The sequence below is a fragment of the Sminthopsis crassicaudata genome, chromosome 4 (genome assembly GCF_048593235.1).
Source record: "Sminthopsis crassicaudata isolate SCR6 chromosome 4, ASM4859323v1, whole genome shotgun sequence".
In the NCBI taxonomy this organism is placed as follows: Eukaryota; Metazoa; Chordata; class Mammalia; order Dasyuromorphia; family Dasyuridae; genus Sminthopsis; species Sminthopsis crassicaudata.
Genome location: NC_133620.1, coordinates 32,417,191 through 32,441,255, shown reverse-complemented (window position 1 = coordinate 32,441,255; position 24,065 = coordinate 32,417,191). Strand labels below are relative to the sequence as shown.

General features: G+C 34.3%; 1 protein-coding gene across 1 annotated transcript in view; it reads right to left on the bottom strand.

Moving 5' to 3' along the window:
• Positions 1-24,065, bottom strand: part of HFM1 (helicase for meiosis 1) — a 98,902-nt gene that overhangs the window by 35,986 nt on the left and 38,851 nt on the right. Inside the window, exons 15-23 of the mRNA XM_074264655.1 lie at positions 21,882-21,983; positions 20,519-20,664; positions 19,743-19,837; positions 18,926-19,059; positions 14,956-15,003; positions 11,466-11,546; positions 4,694-4,785; positions 3,112-3,218; positions 2,977-3,024 (exon numbers count right to left, since the gene is read on the bottom strand). Coding sequence (XP_074120756.1) covers positions 2,977-3,024; positions 3,112-3,218; positions 4,694-4,785; positions 11,466-11,546; positions 14,956-15,003; positions 18,926-19,059; positions 19,743-19,837; positions 20,519-20,664; positions 21,882-21,983 — 853 coding nt within the window. The remainder of the gene's footprint in view (positions 1-2,976; positions 3,025-3,111; positions 3,219-4,693; positions 4,786-11,465; positions 11,547-14,955; positions 15,004-18,925; positions 19,060-19,742; positions 19,838-20,518; positions 20,665-21,881; positions 21,984-24,065) is intronic.

Genomic DNA, 24,065 nt, shown 5'->3' with positions numbered 1-24,065 from the left:
ATTTTAGAAAAGTTAACACCATTCCAGAACACTTTTATGATGAAGAAAACAGAGTTGAGGATGGGTTTTATGAGGCTTCTGGACTCTCTCATGGAAAAAGAAAAGAGTTGTAGGCCATGGTGACTGAAAATAAAATAAACACAGTCAAGAAAGCAGCTGATACAAAATGATATGAGTTCTTCAAGGCAAAAAAAAAAAAAAATGGCGGGGGTAACATTAAATCAACAGAGGAAGAGAAGTTGATCTGAGGGAGAATCATAGATATGATCAGAAGTTGTAACTAGAAATCCTGAAATTCAAAACCAGAAGGTAAGTTCTGTTTTGAAGAGTAATCAGGGTAAAATGCCAACACAAAGTTATCATGAAAAGGGCATAATAGAGCAGATGAAGTATCTAAGAGCCACAAAACCTATCAGGATGACCCAGGACAAGGTTCTTGATTCTACAAAATAAGAAGGACAATAGAAATTGTGTAGTGACCTTCATAAACTTCTTTTTTTACCCAGAGATTAGTAACAGCTATGTGTAACACCTATGATACCTAAAGACTTTTCACATCTTACAGCCAGTACTCATTTCTTAATAATTTATATGAGAACAGAGGATGCTACCAGAAGAAATTCAAAATGCCTTGCTACAAGGTATGAAGTATTAGGTAAGAAAGTGATGCCCAACTAATGGAATCAATACAGATCAAAGCATACTTTTTTTTAAAACTTTCTTTTTCCTGGGTTTTTATGTTGGTCTGTTTTCTTTTACAACATGGCTAATATGGAAATATCTTTTACATGACCATACACTTTAGCTTATATCAAATTGTTTGCCTTCTCAATGGGGAGGGGGAGAGTGCAAGGGAGAAAATTTGGAACTCAATTTTAAAAATAAATGTTGAAATTTGTTTTTATATGTTATTGGAGAAAAATAAAATATATTTTTTTAAATCAAGAAAGTGATGACTTCAGGAGCAGAGGCCATCTTTGTTATCATTTCGCAATTGAAGGCAGGTATTATCAAAGAGAAAGAAAGATTTTGAAAGTAGATCGTGGGTGAAAGGTGGAATCTAAAAACAAGATTTGGATTGCTGAAACATGTCTTAAAATAGAGGAATGATGAGCTTTTGACTAGGGAAGAGTATGCCTTTTCCAAAAGGAACAGAATTCCTTGATGGAACAGAGAAACAACACTGTATATTAAAAGGCTACACTTAATATGAGGAAATTCAGGAGCTGGAGGAGTGAACCATTCTTCAGAACATTTGGTTAAGAATCAATGGAAGAAGAAACAAATAATGTTGTCAGAGTCCTATACTAAATACCACCTGGACAGAAAGAGGAAATGGATGAGTTCAGAAAACAGATTTCTAGCCTATCACAAAAGAATAATATAGTAATTATGGAGGATTTCAACTATTCAAACATTTGCCTTAGCTCAGTCTCTGCAAAGAATAGAAAGGCTGATAATGTCTGACCAGCCTTCATTCTTGTTTCCTTTTTCAAAAAGGAGAGAAAGGAACAAGAAGAATTTTAATTGATCCAAGTGTGACCACTAAAGAGAGATAGAGGATCACAGTTTTAAGATGGAGGGAACCTGAAAGATAATCCAATCTAACTTTTACATTTTACAGATGAGAAAATACAGAAAGAAGATCAGGGAGATTTAGTGACTTGTCCACAGAAACACAAATTGTCATTTACAGGACTGCCTCCAGGCTCTCCGAGGTCCAACCCACGTTCCACACAGCTACCAAAGGGATCATTTGATCACACCATTCTACTACTAAGTAAACTCTACTTGTTCCCTATGACCCTTGGAACAAAAATAAAAACTCCTCTCTGGCTGTTACAGTCCTTCCAGCCTCTCTCAGTGTCCATCCCCTTCCTTGTTGTTCATTCTACATAACGCACCGTCTCCTGTGCCTTGCCTAGGTGCAGCCATGGAAGGCTCTTCATCTTTTCCTCTATAACTTTCCACGTGAAGCCTTTCATAATCCTCCCACCTGCTAATATGTGTCATTCACGAGCTCTTTGGCACAGTTTTTATATTTATTCTACCATTACACATGCTCCTCTTGCCTTCCCAGGGACAGCCTCACAGTGGGGGGTCACCATAAAAAGTGTGGAGCCACAAAATGAAAGAAGGTGGGACACCTTAGACACATCCTCCTTTAACCGCTCCCCAAGCTGCGAACATAATTAGTCACCAAGTCCTGTTTATGCTTTATTTATAATATCTCTCAGCTGTATCCATTTATTAAAAATAACAAAAATTTTCTTAGGAATTTGCTTCCATTATGTTACTCATTTATTGGCTACCAATTTAAAGTCAAAGGTTTAAAAAGTCCCAATCTTAGCCAACTAACTATGTTAATTTAAAGTATAAAAGCACCTGATTTCTTATCTTAATTTTACACACACAAAAACTAAAATAGGAAGTAACAGACCACATAACAATTTTTAGTTTATCAAGCTCCTTCTTAACAACAACAGTGAGGTAGACTGTACAAAAAATTATCATCCCCATTTTATGGATGAAAAAACTAAGCTCAAAGAGTAACTTATCCCAGAAAGAAGAGGGCAAGATTTTATTAACCAAGCTCTCATCTAATGACGGCTACCACAGTCCTGAGAGGTAGGCGCTATCTGTTTTACAGTTAAGAAAACTGAGGCAGGCAGAGACTGGATGATTTGTCCAAGGATCAGAAGCTGGTAAGTCTGACTAAGACAGCAAGCTCTGCCCTCTGAAGCTACAGGCAGCACATCAGAGCCACGGCTGAGCTGTCTATCTCCTGCTTCTCCTTAAGATCACTTTCTTCTACCTTCCGTGCACCTACTTTCAAGGTGTCCTTGTATTATTTATTGTATTATTTCATCATTATTATAGAAAACAAGTTCAAAGTAAGACCTACCATCCCCCCAATCACACAAATATAAATCAGAAACTATAATTATTTTAAAGAGTATAAATGACTATCATTACCAGTTAACTTTCATCTCTCTCGTTTTTATTCTTCCTTGCATTGGAAACCTGCATATAAACACATACGACAATACATTACTAATGTTCACTTTAATTAAATAAGAATATTTTGTTAAACAGATTTAATCTCTGTACCTGATAGTTATCTTGTTTGGGTCTTTATTTAAAGTATTCAATGTTTTCTTTTCATTTACTCTTAATTGTATATCTAGAAATTCTTTACAGCTGGCTATCATCGTGACCTATAAAATTCCAATATTAAAAACAGTCAATACACAGGCCAATTATGGTATTGCTTTGCTTCTTGCAGCTTTGGGACAGCTTTCTTGTTTCTCTACCATAGTTACAGACTTACTGCTTCTTTTTGTTTTTAAATGGATCTCTAGGTCTTTCCTCTTCTGTAATGAGTCTGCTAATGTACTCAATGACAGACTGTACAAGTGCTCTCCCCCTCATTCTCTCTCTGGAAGGCCAGACAGCAGCTTTCCATTTTTCCTCCCTATTCACTCAATTCCTCCAGGCATGCTGATCACAGCTGAGGGCGTAAACTTAAAAGTTCTTTATATCCCTTCCTTTGGGGGCCTAAAGCCTTCTTGACTTGCCCAAATCCTTAAGGTTTAGGAGCCAATTTTACTCACTGAACCTAAAGCTTCAACTGGGCCAAGACCTGCTACCAGTGTCCCCACTATCTTACTTTTTTAAACCAAAACCATATATAGAAATCTGAGAGAGAAATCAGGTATTCTCACTCTAAGTGCAGCAACCTTTCCACTCTAGCATGCCTCCTCCTGCGGCTAATTTTTCTCATTTTATGATCACTGATGCTTTTGGACTTATTAGAGATGCAGCTAAAATTTCTATACAAATCAGTTTCTTACTTGGCCAGTAAAACTATAACAACACAGCATAGTGAAAACAGAGCATAAATTATTTAAAGGAGAAAACAAGCTTTTCCTCCAACTTATTTTGCACAAATCCATTCACATTAGCTACAGCTAGAAGATACTCTTGGACTTTATTAGAAAATAATTTTTCCTAGAAAGTGATCTATGCAGAAATAACTTTTAGTGGTGGGTGATTGATTTTTTTGCTTATGGTTTTCTTCTTTCTTTATTATGAAAGGCATTTGAATTAAAATGGCAACTCTATACCTTCTCTCCATTAAATTATACTTCCTGCTATCTAATGACAGACTAATCCCATTTGTAACATAATTCTTTCCATAGTGAAGAAAGACTTAGGAGTTGTGCAGGATGATATAGGTATCTCTTTAAAAATATATATCCATATCCTTAAGAAGTCATAGAGAAGCAGTAAAGAAGGCTGCTGTGATTGCAAACACATAATCTCACCTCCACACTGCTCCTCCTTCTGTTTACAGCACACTGTGCCCCATCAACATTGGCTCCTTGACCAATTCACCTATCACCAGTTTGCCATTTTTGGCCCCCTTCTACTTCAAGCTATTATTGAAAGGCAGGGGCAAGAAGAAATAACATGCTCATTCATCCCACTGTAATAATGGCTTACTTAGAAGAGGAAAAACACATTTTCTTGCAAGAAAAGATTGCAGTGTTGATATACAGTAAATATTTTGTTTTTTTACCAAGAACTAAACTGAACAGAACAAAGAAAACAAAAGCTAATATTGTGCATAACTGTCTTGAATGGTTTTGTATCACATTAGTAGTCTTTTTTTATTGTTAAAATAAATTACCAGTTCCGATAAAGTTTCTGTTCCCTTAATTGTAGAAAATTTCTTCACTGTCTCAAATGTAATATAATACCACGCCATTAATCTTCCTGCTTCTGCCAAAAAAAAAAAAAAAAAAAAAAAAAGGAAAAAAAACTAAAGCATTTTGTTAAGCAGATAGAACAATGTGCCTTTTAAACAATTCAATAAGCATTCATTTAACACCTAGCAGATACCTACCAAAGCAAGACTAGGAGGACAAAGGAAGTAAAAAAACTATACTGTCCCCCAAGGTTCCCATCTTTTCCAGATCATCATCTAGCCCCTTCCTTATTAGTTAGAATTAAATTCAGAGTAGCAGTCCTATTTGCTTTATTATCAAACAGAAGAAGTTAAAGGTAGAATCCTGAAAGCCCCTCGAAAGCGTTTGGATGTAATCTTTAAAGACAATACTCAGGGTTCCTCAGTAATATTTCATGGAAAATGTAATGAACATGTATATATATATATATATATATAAGAAATATTTGTACATTCATGTATGTGTACACATATATGCATGTGTGTATATACATGTGTATATATATCTGTATATATATGTGTGTGTATGTATATGTGTGTATATACATATATATGTATATATATATGTATATACACAATATATTGGAGAGTTTTCTTTTACATATATATATGTAAAAGAAAACTCTCCAATATTGGAATAAGGAATCACTGGAAAAAGAGGATGCAGTCAGGAGGAGTTACAGACATCTGGATGTAAGACAGACACACATATCATCAACAAACCCTCTGGAGTTTGGTGAATAGGCAAAAAAAAAACCAAGCTGTCCTCAGGATGAGACTTGTTTATAGGTGCTACAGTGTTTGGGGAGGGAGGAAGAAATTTAGTCCCTGATACAGAAAGGGCCTGGATCTATAATTTTATTGGTATCGGGAGCATTCAGGGCAGATAGTCAGTGTGTGATAGAAGCAGGCCTGGAAATGCTGGATTTTTTGGTTCTCTATCCATTAGACCACAGTATCTTGATAGTGTGTTTGATAACTTCTTGATGGGCTCATTAATGATTAATTATTAATACTCCAGCAAAGACAGAGGAGGTAGCAATAAGATGTAGGTAAGATGAGAGGAAAGGAATGGAGAAGAAAAAAAGCACAAAAAGAAAGCTTCAGAACATTTCAGATAAGCCCCAGCTTCACAGCTCCAGAAAAATCAGTGTGGTTTTTTTTTGTTTTTTTTTTATGTATAGGAAGTGTTTCTAGGGAGAGCTTTAAAGGATTATTAATTTGCCTTGAGACTCAGGAAGTATGAGTGCAGGAGTGACCTTCTGGAGGTGATCCAATTTAGGTATGCTACAGGGACCACCTAGACTCCCTACTAGAGATACAAGGTTGAGAGAAAAGCCTCTCAGTGGATTGGCTTCACGGAGGGTAAAAAATGGTTCCTTAATAATCTAAAAGAGATAACAAAGGAAAAAAAAATCAGGAAAAAAATTTGTAGGGAGAAAGGAACAAGCATTTATTAATGAGCTGGAGAAAGAAATGACAAACCATTTCAGTATCTTTGCAAGAAGACTCCAAATGAGGTTACCCAAAGCCAGATGAGACTGAAATGAATGAACTGGTGTTCATTCTATGTGCTATGCTAGCACACTGTGTGCTAGGACTACTACATGTCAGGCCCTGAGCTAAGTAGTTTACAGATATGATCACACTGGATTCTGATAACAGCCTTGAGGAAATTGAGGCAGACAACAGTTAAGTGACTTTCCCAGGGTCCTGATGCTAGTGTGTGTCTGGGGAAAGATGTAAACTCCAGGCCTACAACGCTATCCATTTCACCACCCCACTGCTTCGGTGCAGAAGAGAATCAAAAGGAATCTGGCAAATGGAAAAGTATGACATTGTTAAAAGAATAAAAGAAGAAATGATAGCTGTATTGCACATTTAAAGTTCCTCCTATAGGAAGTGATTTTAGAACTGAAGCACAAACATTTCATAGTCCATCAATAACAAAAGGAAATTTGACATTCCAAGTCAAAAGCTGAAGGACCTGAAGGTCATAACTTTGGAAATGGGCAGGTCATGGAGAAATAGGCATTTACCAGCTGACTACTTGAATGATATTTCAAAAAGATCTTGTTTATATAACAACACAGGGATGGGCACTGATAAAGGAAGGCCTTCATCTACAAAGACAAAGAAAAGTTGCTTTACAAGAAGAAATTAACCTATTTCTAAGCAAGCAAGCTTTAAATTGAAATTTGAGGGGGAGGCAAAAAATGTGTGAGTATTGTAAAATAGGATGGTATGGAGAATAACAAATGAGAGAAGGAAGCATCCTATCAGAAAAGAAATTCAGCAATTCTCAGGTAGAAATAACAGGTAAGCAGATCAGGAACATTATTTATGGCACCAGATGATTATAAGCTATAAGGCACTGGATGAACTTGAAATTTTATCTCAAGGTAAATACAATCACACATCAAGGCTGGGCCCAACCATAGTCCCAGAAGGCCAACTATGAAGCATGCTACTCACCTCTTAAAAGAAAGATAATGGAATCAATGGATTCAGAATGGGACATACACTTTTGGACGTGACTAATGTAAGGATTTGTTTTGTTTGACTAGGCATATTTGTTACAAAGGTTTTGTTTTCTTTTCCCATTGGGGAAGTTTAGAAGAGGAAGAAATTAAATGCTTGCTAGTTGGAAAATAAAGTCACAAGACTTGGTGGAATGGGACTCAATATTAGAACATAATGATGGAACAGTAAACAAAAGAAACATTTAATAGTCTTAATAGTGGATATTTACATATGGATATATTGTAATTTATACTTATTAAATCCTCACAACAATAAAAAATGAGTGGGAATAGCATTCTAAATTTAAAAAGTATGCCAGAATCATGGGAAAGTGGTGCAATGAAAGGTTTCTTAGGGATGAATTCTCCCCTCACCACATCAAATGATACAAGAGTTACAAAATACAGAAAATCCAGCAATGATGAGAAGGAAAGATAACTGAAAACCAACTTAATTTGCTTTTGTCTTCTCTTCTAAGGGCAAAAAATGCCTAACAAGGAGTTGATCCCCAAAATAAGGTGATAGTAAAAGAGCACCTACCTTCCCTTGATAAATTTAAATTAATTTTTCAAAAATTATGATTTTAAAAATATACCTATTCAAGATAAAATATATTTTCTAGTTTAAATAAGATATCTTAACCTGCTCATGAAAACATTACTTTTACTTACTTGGAACTTGGAAAAATTAAATAAAAGTTAGTACTTTGGCTTTTTGAATTGTAGCTAAATCACAAATGAGATTCTGTGTTTAATTACTGAAGAGGTAATTATCTATTGCTATCTTTTATAGTTCTTTGAATATGTATTTTGTTCTAACCCTAATGGTAGAGCACAGAACTATTGGCCATGCTTGCTTGACTACAGCAAATCAAGTTCCATTTATTAATAGATGGGAACACTGAGCAAATTATTCATCTCCTGCACTGAATTTTTTAAAAACATCTGTCCCACAAAAGAGTTGTGAATCAAATGCTTTTCAAAACATAAAATACCATATAAATAAATGATTTAGTATTATCTTTTTTGGGATTCCTGTATACAAAAGATTATATGTAAGTGACGAATATAGCAGTAAATTCATTTTCCCTGATACTCAGAATAACAACTTCCATTAAAATAATGGTGGGGTGGGTTTTTTTTTCCTTTTGATACAGTTAGCAAAAATCTTCAAAAACATGGTATTACATATTTAAGTACTGAAAGAACTGATGAATTTGATTGCTGAGTGACTGTCAGTGATATCTAAAAGATTTAAAAAAAAAAATAGGAGCTGTACCACAGCACCAGATAAAGGCACACGGTGCCCCTATTTTCAGAAAAAAAAAAAGAGGACATCGTGTCTAAGAATAAAGAGATGATGTCTTCTGCCTTGGTAATACCTCATCTGCAATACTCTCTTCTGGTGTCATAGTTTTCAGAAGGATATTGCTAACCTGCAGACAATCAGGATAGTAAAGGCCCTTAAGTCCATGTTGCCTAAATATCAGCTGAAGGAACTGAGCTTGTTTATCTTAGAAAAGACCCAGGGGAAGAAGGATAGCTGTAATTAAGTATCTGAAGGGTTATATTTCAGAAGAATAATTAGGCCTGTTCTTTATGGGACAAGAAAGCAAAACCAGAAGCAGAATGGAAAATGCCAAGAAAGGGAATGGGCTATCTAGAAGGAGGACTCCCTTCCATACTCTAAACTGATGTTGCATCATTTGTCAGTCAGTCACATTATAGTAGAAATTAGTTTTATGTATAGATCCCTTCCAACTCTGAAATTTTGTGACCCACCCATGACTAATCTCAGAAGTAAAATCAAAAGGAAATCAAAGGGAAAAGATGGTCTATATTATCCCAAACGGTAGAGAACATTAACTGGCACACATAAACAGCATGCTTTGCAAAGCTGAGCCTGTCAAAGAAAATAAGTGGATATCTAGTAAATGGGAAAATTCTGAATCAACCCTTAAATAAGAAGCCAGGGATGAGTATAACATTCAACAAAGCAATATCCCAAGGCCAAAGAGAAGAAAAATAAACATTTTCAAATTAAAGAAAGGTTGAGTTTTTTTCATGTGGCTAGACACAGGCAAAGCCATAAATTTTGGCTGTGGGAGTATTTGTTTGTTACTTTATTCTTTAAAAAAAAATAAATCTGGCATTGAGTGACAGTGAAAAGAAAAATAAAATATCAAAAGATTAAAATGTCTAATAGACAATTACATAAGTAAAAGGCAAAGTGGGAAAAAAATCAGAAGGGATAGAAGTAAAGCAGCATTTTGAAAGGAAAATTATATCCCCTCCTTAGTAAATCAATATTTTTAGGTAGAAAAAGAACATAGAGGGAAGTTTCCCAGTGTGACAGGAAGGTGACCCAAGGAATGACTGGTCTGGACTCAGGAAGAGAGATAAAGAGACTTTCAATTTCCCTCTTGCATTCAGAGAAGAGCAAGGAGAGATCACTTCTGGGCAGGGAGAGGGCCACAAAAAACTGATGGGATCCCAGTGTGAAACGTGCCAAAAAGAAAGCAAGGGGGAGTCTGGGGGTGGAGAGGCAACTCTGCCTGCCAAGGGGGATTGTGGGCACACTTTGAAGATCTACTTCCATAAGATAGAGTAAATCCCTTTACTTTACTTTACTTTACTTTAGTTTACTTTGCTAGAGTAAATCCCTACTGGAGGGAAAGAAGTGGTTGGGTATCAGGAAGGCTTGGACTCAAAGAAAAGTTGGTAGGACATCAAGGGGATAAGTTCTGACATAGGACTAGGCCTTCTAGACTAGGGTTATGAATTTCCACTGTACCTTGGTGGCTCTGAAAGTTAATATTCTTGGGAGGAGATTACAGAGAATTCTAAAAAAAAGGAATAAATGAAAATGACATTTATTACAAATTAGTATGATTGGAACAGAAGGATGAAGAGGGAGCAAGTAGGAGTAAGCAGTGTGCTCTATCTGCCTGGAAAAGTAAAGGATTCATAAAAAATAAAAGAATTAGATAGAATGATACAATATGCTTAAATTCAAGAAAAATGAAAATGGGTTGGGTTTCAGGAAGTACATGTAACTAGAAGAACAGGCTCAGATGAACAGAGAAAAACAGTAGAGAATAACTGTGAGCAAAAAGAAACAAACAAGAAAAGAATAAAAAGTCAGAATTCTGAATATAAAATGTATTAGAGATAAATGTGTTCACCAACTGCACAAGTATAAAATGGGACAGATGTGGCTAGCCAAGTGCAAACTCAATCTGACTCAAAATTGTGACATGGCAGCCAAGATACTACTGTCACCTTTGGCCATACAGTAAGAGAAAGCAGAATACCCCAAATGATCAAAGTAACAGTCTTACCGTATTCTGTCTTGTCTGACCATATCTGAAGTAAATACTCAACATTACAACAACTAATATTTATAGTATCTTCATTTTAAGGACATCAAAAATCCAGTGTTTATTCAGAGGATGATGACCTGGATGGTGGAGGAGCTATAGACCATATTATATGAGAATCCATTGAAAAGAACAGTAATATTGAATCTGAAGATAGCCTAAGTACTGTCATATGGGAAAAGAAGTAGACTTGTTTTGCATTCTGGATCAAAAAGAAATAGGATTCGTGCATAGAAGTTCCAAACATTTAGGTCTGATGTGTAGAAAAACTTCCTAAGATTAGAGCTGTCCAAAGGTGGAACAATTTGTCATAAGAGGTGATAGCTTCAAGTAAAGACAGATAACTATTTATAGAAATACTGTTGAGAGATTGCTCTAAACTCTAAATTTCCCTTCAATTCAGAAATTCTGTGATAGGGAACAAAAGCAGCAGTCCATTCTAAGGCTTGGGTAATTCCAGTTTGCACACGAATACCAGACAGAAGAGATGGCAGAGGTAGTAGGGAACCTTAAAACTGTAAATCTGCCATTCAACTGATGGTTTTCATCAGTTTTGTCAACAGGCCCAAATCTACCCTATGCATGGGATCTATACCACCACAAGGAGAATTGAGAGCATAATACCAGGTGAAATTGGCTTAATTAATCTCTAGTTTTGTCTTCAGGTAATATTGATTAAAAATTTACATTAATGGATAGAATGCCCCAGAGAAAATTCTAGGTCATATATGAAATGTATATTTGTCTATTCTTGTAAATATGTCAAGGCATAAAAGCGATAGAACAAATAATGATAAAGTAAGTAAATATTACCAGTTGATTTGAAATTAACACCTTCATCCATCTTTATCAAGTCGACAGAAGATAAATCATTCAAATTCTTCAAACACAATTCTGTTGAGGTACAGATAAAGCAAGTATCGAAATAAAATTTTAGCAATATATAAAAATACATATGAAATTTAATATTACATTCAATAAAGTTGTGATACTATATTTTGAAGTGGAGAAACCATTTAAATACAAAAAAAAATTTATTAATGCTATTACTACTATTAGGTGACACTTATGTAGTTCTTTAAGGCTTACAATGGATTTCACATGTTTTATCATTTGAGCTTCATGGCCCTGGAAGTTGTGTTATTATTTCCTCAGTTTTATAAATAAGGAAACTGAAGGGGACAGAGTATAAGTGATATACCCAGAGTCACATATTTTAAAAAGTGTCTATGGCAGGATTTAAAATCAGATCTTACTCATTCCAAGTGCAGTCTATATACTTGACCACTTTGCTGCCCAATTACTTTTTTTAATCTGAAAAATGAGAGGATTAAACTAGATGATCTCTTATAGATCTTGCAGGTATGAAATGGTTAGATTCTATGTAATTCAGGAGGAAATGCCAAATTATGTACCACATGTGTATTTTTAAATTTTGACAAATAAATTGACATAAAACTGACAGAATACATGATTAAAAGTATTACAGATCTATAGATAACTGCAATTTAGTTGCCATGGTAATGACAACTGTGAATTCTATGACCAGCATTTCACTAGCAGGGTATTATACTTGGTATCCACCATTTTTTATTGTAATCTTATTAATACAACTCTTCTCTTTGCTTACATCGTTACAGATTTAAGGGGCTCTACTTAAAATGTGTTTGATTTTTTTAACCAAAATTTTTGTTTGATACTGTGCACAGTATCCAGATTTAAAAAAAAAAACAATATATTATTGCAGATAGGCAGAGATGGATTCTCACATGGAAAATGTTCAATTTAGAAACATTTCAAATCCCTAAGTTCTGTCTTACAAGGGAGATTCCCAATGTTGTTATAATATAATATATACAATATAAAATATAATATTTACATGTTATCCTATAACATGTAAATAATAATGTAGAGAAAAAATAATTCTGCACTGGACACAAAAAAGAAATATGCAACTGAAACATTAAAAATGAAAACTGTCCATCTTTGAAATAGCAAATAACAAAAGGAGAAAAGCTGAATCCCCAACACTGTTACCGACAAGTCAAAGGAACAAATTTTAAATATACTTGTGAAAAGACAAATATCATTGCTAAACGATGTCCAGATTTTTTTAAAATGCATATCTTCACTTCAAAAAGGGCCCACATGTGACTGTGCCTGAGGATCACGTGAGAAGAGGCTAAGAGACTCAAGAAGCAGCACTGAGCTGGGCATTAGGGTGGCATCCCGGGTTCCACTCCCAGTTCTGCTCCTCGGGCCACTTCTGGGAGTCTCAGAGGCTTTACTTAGACAAAAAAGGGCTTAGATTAAATGCTTCCAAGACTCTAAAACACTACGATGGTTTTCACTTGTCAGCCTGCCTTATCTGTCCCCACCCTCTCATTCCCTAGACCCAAGTTCCCTTCCTTGACCACCACTGACTAAGCTCCTTGAGAATAGCTCTGTTGTCCTCATATAACATCTGTATCTCCAGCATTTGCACAATGCCTGAAATACTGTAAGCACTTAATAAATGCTCATTCAGTCATTTGTTATCCAAACTCTAGCTTTGCTCTACTTTTCTTTTCCCCAATTAATCCTCCCAACTTCAACTAAGTTGTATATGAATTAGTAACGAAATTCAAATAATACTGGAAATGCACTGGAAAAGAACATGAAGATGGAAGTTAAGTCCTTTTCATATTTCAATAAACTACATTCTCTTGTTAGTCAATTGAAGTTCATTCATTAACAATGACTAAAAATCCACCATTTCCCCCCCTGAGGCAATTGGAGTTAAGTGACTTGCCCAGGGTCACAGAACTAGGAAATATTAATTGCCTGAGGACAGATTCTAACTCAGGTCCTCCTGACTTCAGAGCTGGTGCTCTATCTACTGCACCCCAAAAACACCATTTTTGCTAGATGCTGGGGAGACAAAGATAAAAAAAATGTATGTTCTTTGCCCTGAAGAATTTATACTCTACTTAACAAGAACAAGACAAGGGAAATGGGATGGAGGAGGAACCAGTCAGAACTTCCTCCTCACATGGGGCACCAGGACATCCTTCTCAACTAGCTAGATTTTCTCATGTTTGAGCTACCTTAGCTACAAAATCATAAGGCTATACTATAGTAACTATTTTCAATAAAGGAAAAGGCTATTAAAAACAAGGCATTAAACAAATTAAAATGGTCCCAGGTAAACTGTGACTATATAACAACTACATTAAGGAAAAATCTGATATACACAGCACTTTATGAGGCAACACTTACATTTTACATATTGTACAATATATTTAATTTCCATTCTCAGAAGCTTTATGTACTTAAAAATTTTTCCTTATTTCTAACACCGTATTTTTATTTGCCATATGTATATTGTATATAAGTGTCTAGCCAGAATGAACACAAATTAAAGTTGCCTATTTATTCTTAAGAGCATGAAACAATTTCATATATTGGCTAAAATAAAAGGAATAGTTCTCTTGATAGTAACATAATTGCATAAGTACTTCTTGGTTGATAACTGGAATATGATACATATTTGTGATTTGAACATATGGGGAAAAGGAATCATTATTATTGGTATGTATTTAAAAGAAAAATCAAATTATCAAAAATAAAGGTATTGGCCACCTTTACCAGCCAGATTTTGAAAAATGTAAATTTTACATAAGAATTTTTTTTAATTGTATAGCTCATTTAGAAAAGGCACATGAACAAAGCTTTATTTATATTTAGAAAGAGGGATTCTTAAATGTAAAGATATATGATCACTATTAATTTAAAGAGAAAATAATAACCTTTGCAAGTAATTCATGGTTTTATACATTTTGGACTACAGTAATGAATTACGGCAGCCTTAGAGTCCAGCTTTCAAGTCATACTCATTCTGTGACCCTGGGAAAGTTACCTAAGTTCCTAATGCCTAAAGCAGCTCTTTAAAGCCATAAGTTAGGGGACAGTGACCCCACCCCCTTGGCAATTAAGTTTCTTCCAATGGATATCTATGCCCTGATGAAATTACCCTGTCCATAAAATTTCACAGAATGTATTTTTCTTTAAAAAGACAAAATTACATGGAACAATCTCCTGGTCTTCCAACTGTCCAACTCTATAGCCCTATTTGGGATTTTCTTGGCAGAGATACTAGAGTAGTCTGCCATTTCCTTTTCCCTCTTATTTTACAGATAAGGAAACTGAGGCAGACAGCATTAAGGGTCACACAGCTAGTCTCTGAGACCAGTTGAGTCTTCCTGATATCAGGTCTGATACTGTTTCCACTGTACCATATTGTTCAAACCAACCATAAACTAACCTTGTAATTTGGATTCAATTCCCTTTTTGTCCAATCCCGAGGAAAAATCTGCAAGTGGCAAAGGAAGGATTAAAAGATAAAATATAGTATCTTAATTTCTTTTTCCCAAGAGTTAAGATTATAATGCAGTTAACTATGAAAAAATAGGTTTATTTAATAAGTTTATTATGTGACAAAGAATATGTGCAACCTTAATGAATGTAACCAAGGCTTAAATTTAAAGAAAAATATACAGTTATATGATATCTTTAATGGGACATAATTTTCTTTTGGAATTTGATCAGAGGATTGAAAATTAGAAGCAACCTAAGAAATCTTTTATTTCATGATTGTGTCTAAGAAACAGTCCTAGCAGGCTAAGCAACCTAAGACAAACAGGCAGTGAGTACTAGAGGAAGGTTAAAACCCAAACCTTCTGATTTCATATTCAGGGATCTACCTACTACACCCATTCTTTCTTTTTGATGATCTATTTTTCTTTGCAGCTTTTACTAAAATATAAACAATAACTTTTTATTCCTTAATTTTAAAAGAAAATATGCAATACTTAAAATTTACATTAGAAATATTATGATCTAGTTTTTCAAATATCATAAAATAATAATTCTACTGGAAACTCTACTATTGTCTTTGGATGGCTCATCTTGATGTGGAAGTAGCACTGAGCTGTCTTAAAAAACCTATGATTGAGAATGAGGTGATAATAAAGCAATTCAATTATTTTAAGATAGAGCCACTGGCATCGAGAGAGAACTATAAGAGTGAATTCGATCAAAGCAGAGTATTAATCTTTTTTGTGGTTTGCCTGTTTCTTTCCTTTTACATGTTTTTTCCTCTTTTGATTTGAATTTTCTTGCACAACATAATGAATGTGGAACTATGTTTAAAACAATTGCACATGTTTAACTGATACTGAATTGCTTGCTGTCTAGGGAAAGGGGGTTGGCAGGAGGGAGGAGGGAGGAAGAAAAATTTGGAAGATTTTGCAAAGGTGAATGTTGAATGTTGAAAACTATCTTTGCATGTATTTGGAAAAATAAAAAGATATTAAATAAAAAATAAATTCACTTAAAAGTAAAAAAAGAAAGAGAGAAGAGTAAAAAACCCATATTTTGATCACTCCTCTTTCATCCCCTGCTTCCTACCACGACCAAAACATACACACATTGGAAAAGCCTCAAGTATAGGCCCATTGATTATGTGAACCTCCTAGTGTGGAACGGCTCAGCATCAGCTTATGAATTTTTCAGCCAGAGTAACCTGCAAAGACTAAAGGTAGACAGAATGCCCACACTAATAAAATCATGGATCCTGAAGCACTGAAAGTACCTTAAGATGTCTCACTAGGTTCTTCTTTATTACAGGATCCTCAGAGGTAATCTAGACTCCAGAAAGGTTGGACCAGAAAGGGGCCTCCCCAAATGGAGAGATTTAACATACAGATTCAGAAACAGATGATGTGTCTGTAGTCTGGCTCTGTTTTGATCATGACTTTCTGGTAGTCCAGTAATTCTTATATTATCTCTCCTCAATCTAGTTACCAAGTCAGTTGTTTTTCTGATCAGATAGTTCACTTTTTTCCTACTATTTCACTCTTTTGACTTTATTTTTTCCTGTCTCATAGAGTCAATTGCTTTCACTTGGCCAATTCTGCTTGTTAAGGAGTTCTTTTCTTCAGTAAATCTTTGTACCCTTTTTATCATTAGGAGGTCAATTTTGGGTTTTAAGGTGTTATTTTCTTCAGTATTTTTTTCTGTCTTTTACTACTTTTATTTTTATGATTTTTCTGGCATCTCGGGTTTTTTTTTTTTCCAATTTTCCCAATTCTTATCTCTCTCTTTTACTCTTCCAGTTGGCCTTGAATTCAATTAACATTTTTATGAGGCTCTGCAAATAGCTGTATTTACACTGTTTACTACTTCTGAGTTTATATCTTCATATTCCCTGTTACCATGATAGTTTTTTATGATCAAGCTTTTGGGTTTTTTTTTGGGGGGGGGGTCAGTTTGCTCATTTTTCTAGCCTATTTCTTTTTTCTTTTTTTTCTTTTCTTTTCTTTCTTTCTTTTTTTTTTTTTTTTTTTTGAGGCTGGGGTTAAGTGACTTGCCCAGGGTCACACAGCTAGGAAGTGTTAAGTATCTGAGACCACATTTGAACTCAGGTCCTTCTGAATTCAAGGCTGTTGCTCTACCCACTGCGCCACGTAGCTGCCCCCTAGCCTATTTCTTGATATTTATATTAGAGTTGGGCTGTGCTCATCTTAGGGTGGGAAGGCAATGTCTCAAGCTTCAAACTTTTTACATGCTGCTACTTTCTGAGCTAGTTCTTGGGAAGGGAATATGGTCCACAAATTTTTGATGCTTCCAAGATGGCATGATCTGGGGAAAGGTGGGGTCACTGCTCTCCTGTACCATACTGCTCCCCTGAAATCATATGTATTCATGTTCTTCTTCCCCTTGGAACTGTGACCAGGGCCCCTGTTCACTTGTAACTAACCACAAAAAACTCCTTTGTGTCTTGGAATTGTGACCTAGAACTGTGTGTGACAAGAGTTGCTAAAAATGTTAGCTGTACCCAATGCCAGCAAAGGGTCCCATCATCTCTTTGTGGCCAGTTGGCTGACACTACTCTCCCTTACTGTCTCTGGGCAGAGAGCTCCTGAAGCTGCTGCTATTGCTTTTGTAGCCATCTCCAAAGCTTACTGCTGATGCTGCCCCTCTGTGCTCCAGGCCAGAACCCACTTCAATGTCACACCCATCCTGCTGACTTACTAAGTTGTTTAAGCCAGAGTAACCTTTTTTTGTTCTCCATTCAAAATTTGACTTGATGAATTAATTTAAAGTCATTTAAGGGGAAATGTTGCTGCTTATACTCCAGCATATTGGCTCTGTCACAAAAACTCATGAAGTAGACAAAGTCCAAGATGATTTTCCATCCAATTATCTTCATAATAAACCTACTCTAGTGATAATTCTGTGACATCTTGCATTCTCATGAAATGCTCACTCGTCTCATCCTTGGAAGTCTTATGTCTCTTATTGGACTTGGATAATTACAGATATTTATGTAAGTAAATTATCTCTTCCTCCCAGGCTCATGTGCCCTTAAGGCAAAGCCAGTTGCTTATCCTTTGTGGGAAGTGTCAGAACCTGTGTGATCTGGGCATGCATGTCCCATCACTATTCTGGGACTTCGAGTCCTCATCTATAAAGTTAAAGAACTAGACAAGATGAATTCTAATATCCCTGGAGGTCTTATGATTTGTGTCATCTATAGTACTTAGCACAATACCTAACGCAACAATCAATGTGTGGGTTCCCAATAAATGTTCGAAGAATGAATGGATATGTGGCTGTTTGCTTTATTTGGAAAGCTGGACTTTTTACATTCAAACAGCAAATTTCACATTTTCTAAGAATGTGGTAGTCCATAATAGTCCACAAGATCTATATTAGCACAGGCTGATATTCAGCAAACAAATATTTTCATTTTAATCCATTTACTATGTGAAAGAATATTCTAGTAGTCATTAAATATAAAATAAAACCAAGTATCAACAGTAAACATACACTGATAAAAATATGATATGCATAAGTTTTTATGTAATACATTAGCTGAAAAACTAGCATCCATAAAATTGAAATTCCATGATTTTTCTGAATACAAAGAAAAAACATGAGAATGTTAAAAGATGTTCCTTTTAATGACATTTAATAACATTAAAGTTGGATTTTTTTCCTAAAAAAGTCTATATTCCTTTTTTAATGTTGTTATTTCAAACATGATTTGAAAGAACTAAATAAGGAAAACTAGGTAATACAAACTTCTTTATCATCTTGCAATTGCCATTATTCCCAAATGTGTATAATGTATAAATACTATAAAAACTCTTCTCTATAGTAGAAACTCTATAATAGTAATTTAAAACTTATAGCTATAATTATTTATTAATTTGATTATAGTAACGAACCATAATAAGCTGGATTTTTCAAGGCTCTGATGTAAAGCAAGGTTGAACGTATCCATTCCAAAGCTACACTGACATCTGTGATGGTATACAGTACTATTTCTGCATTTAAATGTTCAATTAGGTGCCTGTGCAAACTAAGTAAAAAGATAAACTATCCATTAACAACACAAGTTACAGAGACAAAACTTCTATTTTAATGTTAACAATTACAATGTACTCATTACTGTCACTTCAATGATAGTTCATAATAAAAGGCCAAAATTAATTATTAAGAGTGAAGAGTCTGCTCAAGTTCAATAACTGGGGAATTCTGCTTTCCTGTATGGACTAGAAGGCATATTGTTATAAGGGGAAAATCCAGAGTAATAATAAACAAAAACAAAAAACTTGGATTTACACCAGATCTTCTGCTAGTAAGTCAAAAATGATATGTAATTTTTTTTTAAAAATCTTGCAAATAGTTAGAGAAATGAAGAAAATAAATCTTTTTTCTCTTTTAGTGGCTATGTCTATGATATCCTATGAGGAACAACTGAAGAGTGGGGGGAAATACTTCTCAGTGAAATTACTGGCCTATACTTGCTACCAAATTACTAGGAGAACACATGGATTTTCCATTTGGTTGTTCTACTAAATTAAATAGGGAATTGTCAAAACCTCTTAAAAGTCTTTTTGTAATGTGAATAAACTTAGTTAATTCTCAAAAACTTGACAATTTTCTTTATTCAAAACAAAATTATAGTTAAACTTAAGTGAGGAGAAAGAAAGCAACTTTCAATATGACTATCTTTTGAAAATCTGTTTATCTCCGCCATACCTGCTCTCAATGGTATCGGTGCCAGTTAGCATCTGCATATATTTCTCCCTTGTACTTAACCTAGTCATGATAACTGCAGTGGCCGTAGTGTCAAACTGCAAAAGACCCAGAGATGCACCAGAAAATCCTCATATTAACCCTCAAGCAGCAGGATTCTAAAAACAACCTGATCTTACTTCAGTTAGTCCTATATGCTGGGTAATCCCAGCAAATCGTTTATGTATGGTCCACTTTTAAAACTCTTTTTATCTTTATACAAAGGCTGTGTACTCTCTGAATGGAAGGTGACTATGATCAAAACACATGCGTAGGTAGGGAATAACATAAACCTTATGAGCTTCAATATAGTTGTACAGTTCAAATGCCTGAGCTTCAAGGAAAAGCAGCAAACTAAATGCTGCCATAATTCCTTGTAAAACAAAGTATTTTTTCCTAATGTTAAAAGATCTACTTTTATTTCTCATTCTACCATGAGAATCTCTTACTACTGCCACTATTCCTTAATTTAGATAAGGAAAGAAGAAAAAGGGAACCTAGGATTATCGTGTGCTTTTAGGAAACAAACAGGTAAATTTGGAAACAACTAGATTGAAAGCACTTTAAAAAATATCCAATCTTACCTTAATCCATATATTCTAAATTAAATTTGCCAAACAATAACATGACAAATACTCTATGAACAATCTAAAAATCTAATCTTTTAAGTCTTTTGTACACTGAAAAATAAGCAGAGCTAAATTTTATTTAAAATAGCATAAATAAACAGAATCACTTACTTGAGGACGACCAGCCCTACCGATCATTTGCAGAATATCTGTTTCACTGTACTCTTCAAACATTCCTCCAACATAGTGCATTGTAGATTTTATAACTACTAAATGGGCCGGCAAATTCACTCCCATAGCTAAAGTACTGGTCGTAACTGTATCAAATTAAGGTATGATAATTTCATCACAATATAATTTGGATATTTAGGAAGGCATTTCAAATTTATAAAATTGTACAAATCAAAAAAGTTAGAGATTAAACTGTAACTTTTCAAGTTTTCATTATAAGATTCTAAAACATCAGTTTCACTAAGCTCTCCAAAAAAGATTACATATGCTATCACTATATTTTTAAGGGTCAAATGCATTGTAGAAAAGAATAGCTTTGGATGGCAGTGTGGAGGTACGGTCACAATTGTCATTCTAGGAGGTACTTCTCCCTAGGAAGTGAAGGAAAGTATGTGTGGATTTAACTTTGATATATGAGCATTTATGTAGAAATAATGTAGAAGAAAAGAGAGAAAAAAGTAAAAGGAAATTTCTTTCTTGTTAGAACTGTCTTAACTATTATTTTATGAAGAAATACTGTAAAAGAATTTTATGAAGAGTCTGTGAGAAACTTACATTTTACAGATATATTCTAGAAAGACTATTACTTATGACAGCTAGAGAAGACAAAGGAAAAAAAACTAAAATAATTTTTTCCTGAGAAATTAAATTTAATTCATCTTGAGAAAAAAACATGAAAAAGACTCAAGAGATGTTATTTGGTATCTGAAGTGAACTGAACAGCAAAATTATGTTTGCAGAAGTGAAAACAAATCATCTCTCATTGTAGTAAGAGTATGGGTTATTTCCTACTGATCCTTCACAATAAAAATACTGTAAATAATTATGTATATGTTTATTTTATCACTAATTTCACTGTTAAGTTATATATTTAATAACTTTAACATTTACTTAATTCTAAGGTATTCAATAGAGATAGATAAGTAAATTGTACTGGAAAAAGTTTTTCCAGTTTAATAAATAAATAATATTTGGAAATTGTAGTGGGGACTATTTAATTAGTGAAATATAACTTTCAATTTTATTATTTAATTTTAAAAATCCAACCACAATCCTATATTGCCTTAGTGCAATATAGAAAGGAATCAAGTGGCAGCATTACATGTAACCTATAAATGAGATTGGCCAACATCCTAAACCTTGCTACAGTATAATTAACATTTAAACTGTCTGTATGTGTATACATTTAAATATACACGAATTATTAAAGAGTGTTTGACAAAAGTAGAACGAAAAGGAGTATTCCTTTCTCAAACAGGATCTTCTCAAATATCTTCTCATAATTATGATAATGTTTACTTACAAAGGACTGGTAAGTCTCCAGCTGTAAATGCTCCCTCCACAATTTTTCTGTCTGATAGCTCCATACCAGCATGATGGTAACCAACACCACATGTTAAGAGATCTATGAATGAAATATTTGATCTGCTGTTTATTGCTACATTTCAATAAGAAATTAATTTACTTTATCCCATATCAAAAGTTTTCCCTAAATTAACTCAGCAATAAATGAAAATAAAGCATCAATATCTTCAGCCTCAAACATTTAAAGCATGGATAACTAGCACAGTGGGTCCTAAAGGCAAGGAGGTAATTTTAACTCCAAAAGTTACACAGAGACTTGGTAGGATGGGACTCCATTAATAGAAAATGACAGTGAAAAGGCAAACCTGGTTCAAATGGAACAGAACAGATAACAGAAGAAACAGAAAATGAGTAAGAAAACTAAGAAGATATAGTCACATGAGAAAATTCAGATGGGAGAAGCACAGTAGAACACATCTGGATAACTATCAACAGAAGCAATGCTGCTACCAGAGTACACAGATGAACTGTACAGAAAGAAAACATAGATGAGGAATTTGAGAAAGAGATCATAAGCCTCATAGAGGAATGCTAGATTTCTCTTGCCTTCCTAAAAAGAACAACTACTAATTTCTTGTTTTATTTTCATCAAAATTTCATAATTTGAAAGATCAAAGCACCAATAAGGAGAATGTCTGTTCTACAGTTGATTCTTATCAACAAAGAAGAATGGGTTGCTAAAGTAAAAAATGATGGGAACCTTGAAGGAAAGTGAATACTCAAACTTAGAAGTTGCAATAAGGGAGAAAAAAAGTTAAGTGAAAAATAACATAGATTTGGGGAAAGAAATTTTCAAATTCTTCAGAGGAAGTTTAGGTAAGATCCCAGGATTTCATATCTTATAGTTTAAAAAAAAAAAAAAACAGGCCATGAAGGAAAGAAGCTCTAAAAGATGAAATTTTGAAGACATGAAAGATCAGTCTTAAAGAGAAAGATAGACGCTATAGAAGCTGTCTAAAGAGGATAACATGGATACACAAAGAAATAATCAATGAATAGATTTCTAAAAAGGTTTATAGAAAATGGAAGCAAAAGTAATGGAGGATAAATACAAAAGTAAAGCTTAGTCCCGTAAAAAATATTCCAAGTTTAAGATCAGAACAAAATGAAGAATGTTCAAAACAACAGAAAGTCACATTTGGAATCATCCTTAAATTTCATCCTCCATCAGTCCCTCATTTGTTGTTCCCCACAAATAAAACTAGTTGCCAAATCTTATTGGTTCTACTTTCACAGTAACTCTGTCATCTGTCCTCTACTTATATAGCCATGATTATAATTCAGATCCTCATTACTTCTTACAGGTACTAAAGCAACAGTATCCTATCAGTAAGCCAATAAACATTTATAAACACCTACTGTATGTCAAGTACCATGCTAATGGCTTGGGATACAAAGAAAGGTAAATGATAGCCAATTCTGATTTCAAGGAGCTCAAGGAAACAGCATGCAAACAGCTATGTACAAATCAAATATCCACAGGATAAATGGAAATAATTAATAGAGGGAAAATAGAGGGAAAACACTAAGAGGAATTGGGAAAGGCTTCCTGTAGAAGACAGAATTTTAGCTGCATCTTGAAGGAAGTCATGGAATACAGGAAGCAGAAATGAAGAGCATGGGACTTTTAGAAATAAGAGAAAATATTCAGTAGGGAGATGGAATGTATGGTCATTAATGTTTGATGTTGATTTTGCAAAGGAGAACTCTAGAGCAATGCCTTAAAGATATATACATATATATATATATATATATATATATATATATACACACACTTGGATCAAAAGTGCTCAACATTTGTTTAAATGGCTTAGATAAAGGTAGAAAAGACATGCATACCAAATCTGGAGATTACACAAAACTACTTTTGTCATTGTTACACTAAATAATAGTTATGAGCCAAAAAGATTTTGGGAGACTAAAATGTGGAGTCAAGAAATAAGGTGAAACTTGATAGAAATAAATGCAAAGTCTTATCTTCGAGCTCGAAAAAATCACCTTTACAAACATAAAATGGGGAGACATTATCAGAGAGCAATTTGTCTTAAAGCATTGAAGTTCAATATATCACCAACGTGGCATGATGGCCAAAAAAGTTAAAGAGATCTTAAGTTGTTTTTTA